This window comes from Juglans regia, chromosome 2, assembly GCF_001411555.2.
Source record: "Juglans regia cultivar Chandler chromosome 2, Walnut 2.0, whole genome shotgun sequence".
Taxonomy (NCBI): Eukaryota; Viridiplantae; Streptophyta; class Magnoliopsida; order Fagales; family Juglandaceae; genus Juglans; species Juglans regia.
Window position 1 is genome coordinate 10,360,476 of NC_049902.1, and position 15,477 is coordinate 10,375,952.

Below are 15,477 nucleotides of genomic sequence, written 5' to 3' on the forward strand. Positions count from 1 at the left end.
ACAACACAGGAAAAAAAAAAAAAAAAAAAAAAAAGGAAATCTGGTGCCAAGGACTTGACCCCCACCCATTTCTCACAAAGGAAAGCCGCTTGAAGCGTTTTTGATACAGTCCGATAAACAGACTATAATACAGAAATCTGTGCTGCATGTCATTGGTCTGGATTGATTGAAGAAGACTTTCACTACCTCTTTCCCGTGATTCTTGATTAGGATGAGCAATAACATAGGAAGATAGCAAGTTGGAGAAGCATCAAATCGCTCGCAGGAGATTGCTAAGAACTGCGGTGGCCACACTAGAAGACTAGACGTTGGTTGAATCTAAGAGATCTTAGGTCCCTGACCCCAAAAATGCCACGCCTGAGGACCACCCGCTACTCTTTTAGACGTTTTTCTTTTGCCATCCCAAGGATCGGTGGCTGGCAAGTCTTGTGGTCTGGTTTTGGATGGCCAGAAAGCAATAGATCGGCACTTCTCTGTGCTATGGTAGGAAAATTTAGAAAAAACCGAGAAAAACATAGAGAACCTAAGATTTTTTAACCTCTCTAGAGAGTGTTTTCGCTAGAGAGAAAACGAGCTGGCGTACTTGTTTTAGGAAAAGTAGATAAGATGTATGTACTTACAAAAGCCAGGATTCTTCCATCAAACTTTATTGTCAAATTAGATTTTTTGAATTGGGATGAGATCTCAATACCACCCCGAGAAATGGCCAAAACAGTGACAAGAGTTTTTGAAACTTCATATTTTGGGGTTTAAGTAATAATCCTATGTGGTCTACTTTATTTTAAAATTTTAAACTTATGCTTGGAGGGTGTAAAACTTAGACTTTACACCGCATCCAAAAGTCATACCTTCCCATATAAATTTTGCATTACTCATCTAACTGATTACATCATATAGCAACGTGTGATTTCTCATGTATTTGCCCAGCGTACCTGCAATATGGTTTCATATGTTGCTGCTATAATTAAAGTGAAAAGGAACAGAGAATTAGGCTTCCTGCATTTGTTTGACTATTGACAGGATTTCAAAGTTTTATCTTGGAGCTCAACTCACAAATCATCCAAATTCATTCAATAAAAGGGCTTGCATATCAGAACCTGGCATAAGAGACTGTCTAGTGATGCTCAATCTATTAAGTATACGAGCTGGAAAACTCAAGACAAATGATGTTCCGGCATCAGATGGTAAACTGCAGCAGAAGTAGAACGTACCAGATCTTGAATAAGATACTTATTGGTGCGTGGAAAGGTTGAGATCTGATCATTACTACCACCGTCGTCGTCGTCATTCCCATTAGATTGCGATCTTGTGTTCGGGCCTGTGACTATACTCGAAATCTATATGTACAAAGGCTCTCTCTACTTCAGGGAGCTGCTCAAGCTTCTCTTGCAATGTCTCACCAATATTATGTGCTTTGTTCAGAAACATGTCTTGTGGCAAAACTATGTCAACCTCCACAAAATAATGAGAACCGAAAGTGTATGCTCTAACCGTATCAATGTGCTTGATGTCTTCATTGTGATTCCATATTAGATATGTTAACTTTGCCAAAAATTCAGGTGGTGCTGTCCTTCCAATTAGTGACCATACATTCTCAATCACTGTCCTTGTCCAAGTATTCATTGTATATAAAGCGATCTGCATCACAGGTTCAAGAAATCATCATAAATAGACAAACTTTTGAGTACAAGTAGCAAACCAAAAACCCATCCTCATGCCACTTATACGGCGCCATGTAAAGGGAAGGATTGATAATCTACTTTATTAACAAAAGAGATAAAAATGGAAGTACAAATCTTTCATTATGCAGGATAGGTTATACTGATGATTGTGATGATTTAAGAAAGGAAAATAGAAACTTTCAAAGTCGCTGAACCTCATTATCTACAGTAAAGGAAAAGAAGGAAAGAAGCCAAATAAATGAGCTGTGTATGAACTCACTATAATAGCTCCAGCAGGATCAATCCACCAGTAAAAACGGATAGCCAAAACAGCTGCTGCCAAACCAACTGAATTAGTAACAACGTCGAATAAATGATCTTGTGCATAGGCTCTAACAATTTCGTTCTTAAATCTTCGACAATAGACCATGAGAACAAACTTCACTACAGTTACGCAGACCATTATTCCAATCATCCATTTCTCCTTCTCGGGATTCCTTTCAGGCTGGGCCTGTAATCAAAACAAATGGAGATTATATTAAAACTATCAATAAATAAGTTTTAGATCATTCACAAAATTCCATCAACAATTTCAGACTGGTCTTTCTAGAAACTCATACATTTGGTTACCTTGAACCTATGCCATAACTCATTCTTTATGCAAAAACCAATAACTGACACATTAGACCACTGAGATGACAGAAAGAGTGCTAATTCTCAAAACTAACTTTGGTTAATGTGTCCGTGTCCACTGTCATCTACAACCTTTAACTTATTGGAGCAGTGGCATCAAAATCACATACCTTTGAAATGAGTTGTCGAACAGACTCTATCAGTATTTGTAATCCAAGGGTTGCCATTACTGAAGCAAAAACAATGATGCCCTGCAAACTCAAACTAAATTAGTATAGATTTCTTGCAATATGGTGTAAGTTTAGTAAAATCCAGTGCTGGCTGTATCTGCTGTAATTATTAGAATAACTTGGGTGCACAAACCCATAATTCATAGTTGGAACCAACATATTCTCAGCATTGATGCTATTTATTCCCAAGACTATATTGTTTTACTGGTTCTCCATTTTATTCCCAACACTCCATTGTTCCTATTTCATAGATTGATGTACTGAAGCAAGCCGTGTATACGAACTTCACCAATATCAAAACAAGAAATTTCTTGTTCAATGCATTTTCCCATTAAACCACTTCTGCCAATAGGAGCTAGTTACTAGTATACTCAATATTCTCTAAGCCCAATATTTAGATAAGAAATGAGGAGTCTACAGCATGAGCCGAAAAAATCTCCACACCTGTTACAGTAATTTCAAACACAAATACATGTCTATTGCTTTTTACCCCTACGATTTGTACTAGTAAAAGTTGAAATAGCCACAAGGTTTTATTTGCCCCATTGATTACAAGAAGGATCAAGGAAATAAAAAACAAATACATTAGTCTTGAAAGTATTTGGGGTTAACACCTTAATTCTACCTAAAAAAAAGTATTTGGGATTAACATGCTAATTAGTTTAAGATGAATAATTTTCTTCATGAATTTCTGAGAAACCACATGAGGCACAAATGCAACACTAACCAAGCCCACATGAATTCTCACTATCAACATCCACAACTCAAATCTACTGAAATACGCAATTGAAAAGAACTTTGGAAAAGAAAATACAGGAAGCTAAAAGAGTAGGTCTTCTCTTTAGAAGTAAGGTGATCGGCATAAGGTAGATGCCTCTCAGCCATGGGGCTTGAATTTGCACTATTGGCCAGATAGAAAACATTTCGGTTGTGGCGCTAAAATTATCCAAAGAATTGACAGAAGCACAGAAGCCAATTATAGGATCGGAGAACTTACAACTGGCTGCATCCGTTTCTTTCCAATTGGATAGTGATACTGGTTTGGTTTTCTCATGGCATGTGCAGTGAACCACAATATAAACCCAGACAAGAGATCTAAGAGTGAATCCATGGTTGAGGCGATAACTGCCAATGATCTGCTCTCAATAGAAGCATATAGCTTTGCAGCAAAGAGTACAACATTAGCTATGTTTGATGCATGGATTGCCATCCTCTCACTTTTTGCAAGCTGCTTCATCTCATCCTGAGAATAACATGTTTGCAGATTAACAATAAATTAAAAAAATAAAAAAAAATAAAAAAACATAATGGTTTCTATTTACTGGGGGTATTGGGTGGTATCTGATGCAACCTTGAACTTTCATGAACCAGGTTCATGGAAACAAATTGTGAATAGAAACAGTTGTCATATAGAATTATTTTTTTTTCTGCAATTAAACTCAGCTGCCCTCCTTTATTTATAAGAAATGCATTCAAAATACTCAAGTTGAACAAAAAAGAATATTCAATTGAAAAGAAGAATATTAACAATAAAATCCCTTAAAAAATCGCAAGACTTATATAAAGGGAGTTCAGTTAAAAAAAAGCAAGCAGAACAACCAACCTCTGATCTTTAGGAAAGATACTAACCATGGCTAACCTAAGAAGGCGTGGACTCATAATTATAGACTCGTGCTGTATGTGCAGGAATAGTAGGGAAACGGTAGATCATTTACTCTTACATTGTGATTTTGCAAGAGACATATATGGAATTATTTTTTCAGCAGAATGAGATTAGCATGGGTAATGCCGGGAAGAGTGGTGGAACTACTAGCTAGGTGGAGAGGGATCACAGGGACACCACAGATTGCAGCTGTGTAGAAGATGGCTCCTATTTGTATTTTCTGGTGTATTTGGAGAGAAAGAAATGATACACTTTTTGAGAATCATGAAGGATCCTCCGAGGAGTTTAGGAGTTTTTTTTTTTTTTTGGAAGACTATATTTATGTGGGCCATTGCTTTAGAGTTAATTGGTCTTAGCTTCCATGATTTTCTTGTAACAGTTTCTAGTTCTAAACTTGGTGTACTCTTATGTATACCTCATGTGTACTTGGACTATGCCTATCTTTCTCAATACAATTACTTCTTACTTATCAAAAGATAAAAAATAAAAAAATAACCAACCTCTGTTAGACTATCAGGCAAACAACCATTTTCAGTCATGGTCTCCATCTCGTTGAACCCTTCAAGGAGCCTTTCTTGCTTCTTATAATAATCAGCAACCTTGTTTCGTTTCCCTGTGGTCGAGTTTCATGTCAAGTCATAACTATAGGGGATAAAAGGTGAATGGAAGCATCCAAATTCATCATTTGATGATGTTTCATTTTCCAAAATAGTTCTTAGTAACTATGGTAATGGATAAGACGACATCAAATGATTCAAATATTATAACTACAACCATAAAAACCAATAAGCATAATAACCTAAGGGAAACTTCCAAGTTGTCAGGTCTACTAGAGTCGCTTTCTATATGATCCCAAAACAATGTGCAAGGAGTTATTCCACAAAGCTTCTGACTCCATCATTCAGATATCTTAAGTCTAAAACACATAGAATGCCTGAGTTGGTAAATGGAAGAGCACAATAGACATCTAACAAGAATAATTCTCTTCATACTGCAAGGGCAAAAGATCTTTTTTCCTTTTATTTATCTATTCATACAAGAGTAGCTGTTGTAGAACAAGTAAAGAATATGGGAAGACCCCACATTTGGCCAACCTTAAATAATCAATTTGTAACCGTCAATGATTTCAGGATCATATTTGCAGGAAATGCCTTGTTCAAAGCATCACATTTGATAGAATCCTGCTCCAGTCCAGCCATACTGGAGGACGTAAACTAGCCAAAAGTTGCTGCATTGAACTATGCTAGCTATGTTAATTACTTTCAGAAGAAATGGGATGGAATACCAATCATGGACTGTTTTCCAGGTTGTAGAACAGCTGAAGATCAGAACAGGATAGAGTCCGTATAAATGCTTCTTTTACACCACCAAATATTTTTTATCCTAAGCAATATTTCATGCCATCATCAGAAAGGTCATTAAAATGTCTTCATACAAACAGCTGTCTGCTTTCATAACCAATCTCTAGTCCTTACAATTTCCATCCCCTTATCTCTAGCTTCCTTCTTAAACTTGGAAAGTCATGTGCAGCCATCACTCAGAATTGATAAAACATCACTAATGCAACCACTCAACTTTTGATGGCAACTACAGAAGATGATCAAAGCAGTTGACAAGATAACTACTACCTGACAGCAAAATACACGTCATTTGCAACACGAATAGGGACTTCCTGTAACATCAAAGAAGCATTGTACCAGCTGAAAACTTATGCTTTAGAAAATGGGGTTTCTTAGTGCCTCAACTTTAATATATAAATGTATCAGTTAAAGGCCCCCAATGTAATGAGACTGCATTTTTTTTCCCTTGTTGATCCTGGAAATCAGAAGCACAAGGCATTCATGTGGAATCTTACAACTACCCATTAGATAAAACTGGAAAAGAAAAGGTTACACAAAGTTTCAACCAATCAAGTCATCAAAAGAACTGAGAATTATTATTATTATTATTATTGTTGTTGTTGTTGTTGTTTAAAAATGAAATGAATCTCCCACCTTACCTAGGCCTAGTCAAGTTGTGGAGGGAGGGGAACTAGGCCAAAAGAATAGAAAAGGGACCCTCCCTCCCTCATGGTGACACCACATGTACAGCAAAGCAAAATAAATCTAGTAAATTTTACCGGGAAGACTACAGTTAGAATCCCTTTTTTTCTTTCCAGCTAAAAGATACAAAATAATTTTATGTATTAACAATAGGAAAATTTACCTTTCGTCTTTTCTTTTTATTAGTCAAATGTCCACAATGGACCAACGTGTTAAAGGAGTTTAGTTTTTAATCTCTTTTGTGAGGAGACGCTGCTAAGTTACATTAAAAAGGCACAGGTGTTTTTCCTTGTTTCCTTAATATATACATATATATATATATATATAGCATCATTTCTCCAACCTAGAGAAAGACATGGATCTTCAATTGAAACGCAATCAAAAGATATTCCCCTTCCAAAAATTCTTTGTTCTCAACTTTCTTTTTTATATATCTGAAAGTGCATTTGGTTCAAGTCTTCTTTGGCTAAAACCCCTCCTCTCATTAATAGGGGCTGAGGTAGGAATGGCAACAGAGGACCACCCCAATTTTATTATATTTTCCTAATATCTTTAATCAAATTTGAAGCTTGTCTCATTTCTTTCTCGCATTTCGCGTTGCTTAATTTTCTTAGGCAACAGAGGAGTTATATTTTCCTAATATCTTCAATCAAATTTGAAGCTTGTCTAATTTTTTTCTCGCATTTCACATTTTTCTTAATTGGTGCATCATCATGCTTTGGTGAAAGTAGGGGAGCATCTTGGGGTTTTTGCAACAAATAATGCTGACTGGGGTCGTATATTACTTTGAGATATTAACTAAATTTAAATGTAGAAGAACAAACCACACATGACACAACTCATGCAATAATGGAAAGTGAATTTGCTGAATGAGTAAAATAATATTCATATAGCACCAAGGGTGGTGGCTCAATGGTTCTTGGGTTACTTTCAAGTGGTTTGGCTGTACTAGGTCATGGGTTACACCCAAGTGGACTCTCAATTAGCTGCCTAAGGATCATTGAATTCCCTAATAGGGTTGGAGTCTAAATTGTGGCTCAAACCTGATTGAGGGAGCATTTGTGGCTTCTTACCATCTAGGCCACTCCTATCAGGTTCCCAGTAGGTAGGGTGCTACTATGGTCACGCCCAGGAAAGGAAACCACCTCCTACCTGTTTTATTATAAACAAGTATATCCATACAATTATTTGATCCGAAGGAGCTCTCACAAATAGAATTTCAGTACCACTGAGAAAAGCTAGTTGGATAAACAACCAACCAATGTGATAGTGTCACTTCACCAAAAATACTAAAACTTTTTATTTTTTAATTTGAAATATTATATAACCATCCTCCATTTAATCCAGAGTTCTAAAAAAAAAAAAGCTGTGTATATCCTTACTCTTGCTGAATAATAAAAGTTGAATGGTGGATGGCATTTTTGTAAGAAGGTGCAGCCAAAGTGAAAGCAACTTCTTTAGTAGTACCAACGTTTGACATGATATTCTAACAAGTAACAACTGCATTTAACATTCTTAAAATTCTTTTCAGCCAGTATAATTACAGAACATATTTCAAAGCAAGAACCACCAGAACACTAGGCTTAAAATTTTACCACCCTTCCATGACTTGTCAAAGGGAGCAAGACCTAAGTAAAGAGGCAACCTAGAATTCTCTCTCGATATACTTATAAAAAAAAGGAGCTCTCTCTTGATATGTATGAACGCTTACTTTCATGGCATTTCTAGATGAGTACAAGATTAGACCTTTTTAAATGCTTTTTATAGTTACGGAAAATAACTAAATAGATATACGTGTGGTACATAATGGGAAACTTGCGTGCACGCATCTTGTTTCTTACATGATATGATCCTTATTGTATTCTATTATATTCCAATATGGGTTCCTCTGTCATCAACAACTTTTCACAAAAGTTGCATTCTTTTTTCTTTTCCGGTCACCAAGTTGCATTTTAGAGATTGCAACAATGAGCCAATACGCATCATGTTCAGAGTAAAATTGGTCGGATTATGGGACATGCCCTCAATGGGAAAAACAATTCTTTTGTCTTGATAAAGTATACAAAGTTTACGATATCCAAACCTCAGGATAAGCACCAAAGCTCCTCCCACTAGTGCTGGGAAAAAAAAACAATATATCTCTACCCATTATGCAAAACGTGTCACAGGGCCAACAGTACACTGACAGATGCTAGACGCAAACAACCGAGTCACATGGATCAGTAACTCGTTTGAGTCAGCTGATCAGTCTTCAAGAAAAACCAAATTGTATCAAATAAAGAAATAAGAAAAACATTTTTAATCAAACCAGCTGAGCGGCCGGATTTGGATTCAAGAATCACTCCAACTCATTTTATCTCGTCTCATTTCACAATCACAACTTTTTCAAATTTTTATATAAAATATAATAAATAATTTAAAATTTCCAAATACCAAAATAATAATAATATTAAAAATAATATTATAATAATATTTTATTCAATTTTCAACTTTTATCTAATACCATTTCTTCTCGTCTAACTGTCCGAACCTTCCCCTAAATCTTGCAAAGAAAGAACAAAAGAAACAATCAAACAAAATCAAAAACTCTATTTCAATTCTAAATTGACATGTCCAGTCCCAGGCCCTACGAATATTCGTACCTACATACATACATATTTATATGTATAGGTATTAAAGATTGCCTTTTGAAGCAGATGTGTTTTTTTAAATCAAATTTACATAGATAATGCTCAAACAAACGAGGAACCATCGTGATTCTTGATTCGTGAAGGAGTCTTACTTGGGGTACGAAGAAGGCGGTGGAGAATGAAGGAATCTCGATCGCCATCTCGGCTCTCTGGCAGCGCCGGGAACTCCTGCAGATTGAGTTTCCACGACGATGAATCGCTTCTCGACGCCAACTCAACATCTGGAGACAGAAGAGGCTCCCTTTTGTTAGTCCCATGCGTTGCATCAATGGCTTCGTTCCTGCTCTCTTCCATGATGCTCTGTCTCTGTCTCTGTCTCTGTCTGTCTCTGTCTCTCGCTAGCAAGTAGCAACAAACGAAGGGCAGGGTTTCCCTTTCTACGTTTATAAGGATTTGTGGAATCACATGTATCGCTCCTCAGAAAGTAGATTGCCTGTCGTATAATGCAAAGTTTGTAACAACCGCACGTATAAATATGGACGGACTCCAGAATGTATCCTACGTAAATTCCGGATCTCTTATTTTCCCCCTATATTCTGGAATACCTCGGTGTCTTACGTACAAGGAATTCTGTCAACTTTCTTCTAACTATATAGTCGAGTTCTCGAAAAATAAAGAGAAGGTTAAAGTTGTCTATTCCTTTCAAATTTCATTTGGAAGTTATCTCATCTTTTAAAAAATTAGAAAAAGAAAATATATACATATATATTTATACACTAGAGACGGCTCCGGGTGCGTTAATCTCAAGATGCACCTGATATAATGATTTAAATAAATAAATTAAAAATTTAATAGTTTATTTATTTGAGAAAATAAAATATAAGATTAAAAAAAATTTAAATTTTAGTAAAGTATGAGCATTAGTCTGTATGTATATTAGATTATCTATTTACTCTCAATATAATAATAAAATATCATTAATTTTTATTTAAAAAAATTGCTACAAAAAAGAAAAGAAAATGAGTACACAGTCAGAACAAAAAGGACATAAAAAATAACGTCAATTCATGTGTGCCGTGGAAATATTAAGAGCCTTTTGATAAAACATGATACTTTATTAAATTCTAAAAGGGAACTACACATCAAATGATCAAGGGTCTTAATGATCTTTTGGTAAAACATAATTTTTCATTAAATTCTACAATAGAGATACACGTCAAATGGTTAAGGATTTTAAGAATTTTTTAATGAAACAGAACTTAACAGAAAAATAAAAAAAGTTAACAAAAAAATAACAAAAATTATTATTCATAATTAAATAATCACTTATTATAATAGAGTAGATATATTAAATTGTATCGTCTCATATAGTATAAGCAGTCCGCATCTCAATTAAAAAATTATAATAAATATGACATCATATAAAAAAAATCCTACTTATTCAAAACGAAAAATCTGACTCATTTATAATATGGGAATTAAACTCAACTTTAAGTTTTTATATAACATCTCCGTTTGGATAATAAAATGAAATGATTTTAAATAAAAATTAAAAATTAAAAAAAAAATTATTTGAATATTATTTTTTAATATTATTATTATTTTAAAATTTAAAAAATTTGAATTGAAATTTAAAAAAATTGAATTATTTATTATATTTTATATAAAAATTTAAAAAATTATAATAATAAAATAAAATTAATTGAGATGATTTATTAATCCAAACGGACATAATCTCAACCTTTCCATAGTTATTTTATAAGTACTTGACTTTTATTAATTTATCTTTTTTTTAAAAGTTGCTGATATACTGACATTTGAACCTATTTAATTTATAACTAAAACATTGGAAATTTGTAAATGTACATGTGCGTGTGAGAGAGAGATATCTATGCACGTGACACTGTTTGGATTTTAACTTCAATATTAAAGTATCTCTTTGTCCTTATTTTATTTATTAACCCTGCTACAGTTATATTTCTTTTTTTTAATACATTTTTTTTATATTTTTATACATTTAAAAATATCACAACATCATTAAAAAATATTTTTTTATTATTAAATAAAAATAAAACAAGACAAAATAATCGGTAGTTTGTTCTTATAGCTATCCTCGAATATAATTAATGAGACAGAATATTTATAGCTATTTCTCGAATATAATTAAATACTCAACAAATACTTGAAAATCTACTTCATGTTCTTATCTCTCCTACACCCTAAACCTTAAAATTACTTAATTCGTAAAGTGATATAAGTTATAAGTTAAAACCAGTTATATAATGGAAAACCCAAATAACTCAAACCAAAGAATAAAAAAAAAAAAAAAAAAAACTTTAAAAGGGATTTGAAACATTAATCTTGCCTTCATGTAATACTTATGAATAATTATATTTGAAAATCTTTACACCATACATAGGAGTGAGTTCAGTCCGATCCGGTCTGGTCTCAGGAGGTTTTGTAGACTAGACCGAACCTATTCAATCTAGGTTTTCTCACCCTGGACTGGACCGAACAGCCTAAGGATCGGTCCGGTCCAGTCCCATTCAGGACAGTCTAATCTAGTCGGTCTAACCTTTTTTTTTTAATCGTTTAATAAAAAATTTATTTAAAATATTAAATTAAAATTAAGTGACTTATTAAATGAAAATTACATAATAAATTGTACAATTATTAATATATACTAGTATTATATATATTGTAGTTATACATTAAAGAATATAATAATACATTGATCTAAATATATATAGTTATAGACTTAGTACCAATAATATAACTAATAACTATACTAGTAGTATTACTAATATACTATATGTTAGTGATAAATTGGTAATACACTACTAATACTATATTAAATAATAGTCTGAGTAGTTATAGTGATTTAATACTAACATATTAAGTTAACTATACTAATACTATTATAAATTTATACATATACTATAATTTATACTATAACTCTTATAATATGTTAATATATTAATATATATTTGTACTATATATTATAGTTATACATTAAAGAATGTAATACTTATGTAATATTGTGATATATTAATAATTATTTATATACAATTATTTATATAAATAATATATATAAATAATAAAATATATTTGTATTTGTATTTCTTTTAATTTTTATTCGTCCAATCTAGTCCGGTCTGGGGTGAAAAACCCTTGGACCGGGGAACAAAGTGAGTGGAACAAGACCTAGAACCTATTGATCTAACAGGGTCCACTCAGCATCATCCATACTCTCCGGCTTCTTTCCCAACAGTGGAAGGTGAAACCTCTTCCCACTAAGATAATCTTCGATCTGCATCTTCTAGTACCTAAAATCAGTGTCGTCGAACTTCTAGATCCCGGGTGCGATCACTTTATCTCTGGTCTTCATTCTCCTTCATATCTGACTTTAGCTCTTAATACCAATTGTTGTGAAATATTATGCAAAACACATACAACAACGATGACAAATAAAGTAAAAGCAACACAATCAAGCACACGATGCACAATATACGTGATTCGGCAAATTGCCTATGTCCACAGAGCTGCAGAAATTTTATTATCCAGAAGAGATTACAATCACTCAATCTCAACTCACACTCTCTTGAGCTTTTTACTTTTCCACACTACATGCACTCATTAGACAATTAATCTTTCTCAAAATATGCTTAAGGTCGTTCAAGACATGTCAAAATATGACATATATATAGCATACGGCGTGGAAACCCTAATCTGACAAAATTGGGTACTTCGCTCGAGCGGCATGTCGAGCGCACCTCAAGCGAACAACCAAATGAATATTGGCTCAAGCAGGCTGTCGAGCGGGACTCAAGCAAACACTAGGGTTTGTGTCTCGCTTGAGTGAAGTGTCGAGCGAGACTCGAGCGAACTCTCGGACTTGAGCTTCGTTTGAGCGATATGTCGAGCGATGTCGAGTGAACTTTGGCTCAAGCCAACTGTCAAGCCAACTTTCAACAAACACATTTTTCAGCTCCAAAACCAATCTCCACATATACCCCAACAGGGTGGAGGTGTCTTCTTTCCATACTCTGCTTGATTTGTTTTTCTCCCCTTTGAAAGATGAAGAATTAGTTGAGGTTGCAGTAACCTCTTACCTAATTTGGAAGAGGAGGAATTGTTTTGTGTTTAATGGGAAGTTAACTCTCCTAAAGAGATGGCTATTCAGTCTAGACACATAGTAGAGGAATTTTCAGCTGCAAGACAAGAGTCTGACACCAGATCAGTTGCTATTGCATAATCAGATCAAGCTTGGGAATGTCCTCCTCTTCATACTCTTAAGCTCAATTGGGATGTTGCCATTGATAGTGTCAACTGTTTGGTAGGAATAAGGGTGATTGTAAGAGACCATGAGGGTCATGTGGTTGCTACTCTTAGGTCCTCAAGGGTGTCCTTTCTAGATGTAAAGTTGGGTGAATGTTTGGCATTGCTCAAAGCTATTCTGCTGTGTAAGGAGCTTGGGCTGCAACAGATTATATTGGAGGGTGATGTACTTTCAATTGTAAATGATACTAAAAGCAATGTGGAAAAGTTGTCGACTGAAGGTTTGATTATCAAAGATATGAAGGATCTGTTGCAAGGTATGCAGAGTTGGTCTATCAGATATGTTCCTAGGAAGTCAAACAATGTAGCTCATGTTTTAGCCAAAGATGCTTTACTCCTTTCAAATGAGTGTATTGATTTGGCGGTAGTACCTCCTTGCATCTATTCTTTAGTTGTTTGATCATTAATAAGATCAGGTTTTCCTCAAAAAAAAAAAAAAAACATATATTTCTTTTCTATTTTTAATTAATGGTGGTTGCAATGACTAGACTCTGATGACTAGTCGCCAAATTCTGGCCAACTTCGGCGAACTCCATGGGTAATGTCTGTAATAGTGACTACAAAAGCTCTTAAAAATTAATCAGCATTACGGTTTCGAAGAGCTTATCATTCATATTTTAGGATTTTATATTTTTCTCTTAAAGAATCTTAATTTTGTATGGTTTACCATAGAATTGGTGGAATCAATACGTGCGAGTAAAGAGTGCAAAAATCACTTTTACACTCCATCCTAATTCCTAATCAAAGATGTACCCATAAAAAATTATATTCATGGTTCTTTTATATGAAATCAAATTATTTACAAATTAATAAATTAAAATAATAAAAAGATGATAATTGGAGGAATAATCAATAAAATTTTATAGATTTATTTTCTGGAAGAAAAAAACTGCAAGGACGGGATAAATGATACACAATTAGTTTCGGATACAGAAATGGTCTCATCTCATCTCATCATTACAATTTTCTCAAATTCTCACAAAAAATATAATAAATAATTTATTTTTTTTAAATCTCAAAATAATAATAATGTTAAAAATAATATTTTATTTAACTTTTAAATTTTATCTAAAATCTTCTCAACTTTTTCTAGTATCTAAACATGGCTGGGCTTCTAGAAGAAAGCTAGCTGTGCCACTCAAGATTCCTGTGCAAAAGCAAAATACTTGAGACAAAAAGTGAGTCTTACTTAAGAGCATTCTCATCCGCTTCCCTAAATTTTTTCCTAAATTTTAGTTAAAAATGACTCCCTATAATTTTATCCTAAATTTTACTCATATTCAAAAAACATTCTACATCTCATTCCCTATCATTTCTCTATTCTATTAAAATAATATTCTTCTATTCTTTTTTTATTACTTTTTTCTCTCACTTCCATTTCCATTCTTAACCACTAACTCTTTTGTCTTATTCTCTTCTTTTCAAATATCACATTTTATAAATACTTATACGATTTTTTTTTCTCAGATACAATATTATTTCTCAATTTAACATCAGTATTAAAAATAATAATTTTTTTTAATATATGTATTTTCCAACGCGATGATATTTTTTAATATGATTTTGTCCGTATATACTTGAGTAATATTTGATTTGCATTTGTCTAACGATAACATTTTTTTCATTTTCATATAACGGTAATATTTTTTTCAGTTTCTCTAACGGTAATACCTACCCGCGTATTAATGATAAATTTTTTTACAAAATAGTACAACGGTAACATTTTGAATTCTTACCTCCAATAGTAACTTTTTTTATCTTTTCTTCAATGGTAATATTTTATGTCTTATATGTAACGGTAACCCTCCTTAGCATGTCTACAAGAACCAGTTGCTACTATTTATTTGCCATCCGGGTTACCATGTCATGGAGGTGTGTGCCAAAGTGTTACTTCACCATTTTCAAATCTTCTCATAATCACAGTCGAGGGGTTAAGACAACTCAAATCCAAACAAGTAAAAAATTTGCAAAATGCTAGAATTAAGAGCATTCTCATCGGCTTTCCTAAGCAGTTGTGTGTTTTAAATGTGGCTTAGAATGGTATATAGAATTGACATCGTGTGTGAGACATGAGCTCAAATAAGATAATGACTGCAAATCACCAAAACCCTGGTTGCCTTTTGCAAAAACGATCACAAAATAGTTGGTGGCCATCTAGATTTGGATTACCCTGCCATATCGATGGAGCTCCATTAAAAACACTTGTCTCATAGCCCCCTCCTATAGAGTCCTACATCCTATCATCATAACCTTACACTAGACATATAACACCGAAGAATA

The 15,477-nt window shown here is 33.6% G+C and overlaps 1 protein-coding gene across 1 annotated transcript; it reads right to left on the minus strand.

Annotated features, from left to right (window-relative positions):
- Window positions 1-976: 976 nt before the first annotated feature.
- Window positions 977-9,463, minus strand: LOC109019266 (metal tolerance protein 10-like). The gene is made up of 6 exons (XM_035685734.1): window positions 9,012-9,463; window positions 4,688-4,800; window positions 3,522-3,767; window positions 2,465-2,545; window positions 1,942-2,172; window positions 977-1,638 (listed from the first exon to the last, which is right to left on the minus strand). Exons 1-6 carry the CDS (start codon window positions 9,211-9,213, stop codon window positions 1,294-1,296), a joined length of 1,218 nt encoding a protein of 405 aa, XP_035541627.1. The 5' UTR covers window positions 9,214-9,463; the 3' UTR covers window positions 977-1,293.
- Between the last annotated feature and the right edge of the window lie 6,014 nt (window positions 9,464-15,477).

What these genes read in the sequence shown, in the direction of transcription:
- LOC109019266 (XM_035685734.1), bottom strand. Translation starts at nt 9,213, where the DNA reads ATGGAAGAGAGCAGGAACGAAGCCATTGATGCAACGCATGGGACTAAC. An exon ending in TGCCTGATAGTCTAACAGAG is followed by an intron (nt 3,768 to 4,687) that starts GTTGGTTATTTT and finishes TGTTATTCTCAG; the next exon opens with GATGAGATGAAGCAGCTTGC. An exon ending in ATCCTGCTGGAGCTATTATA is followed by an intron (nt 1,639 to 1,941) that starts GTGAGTTCATAC and finishes CCTGTGATGCAG; the next exon opens with ATCGCTTTATATACAATGAA.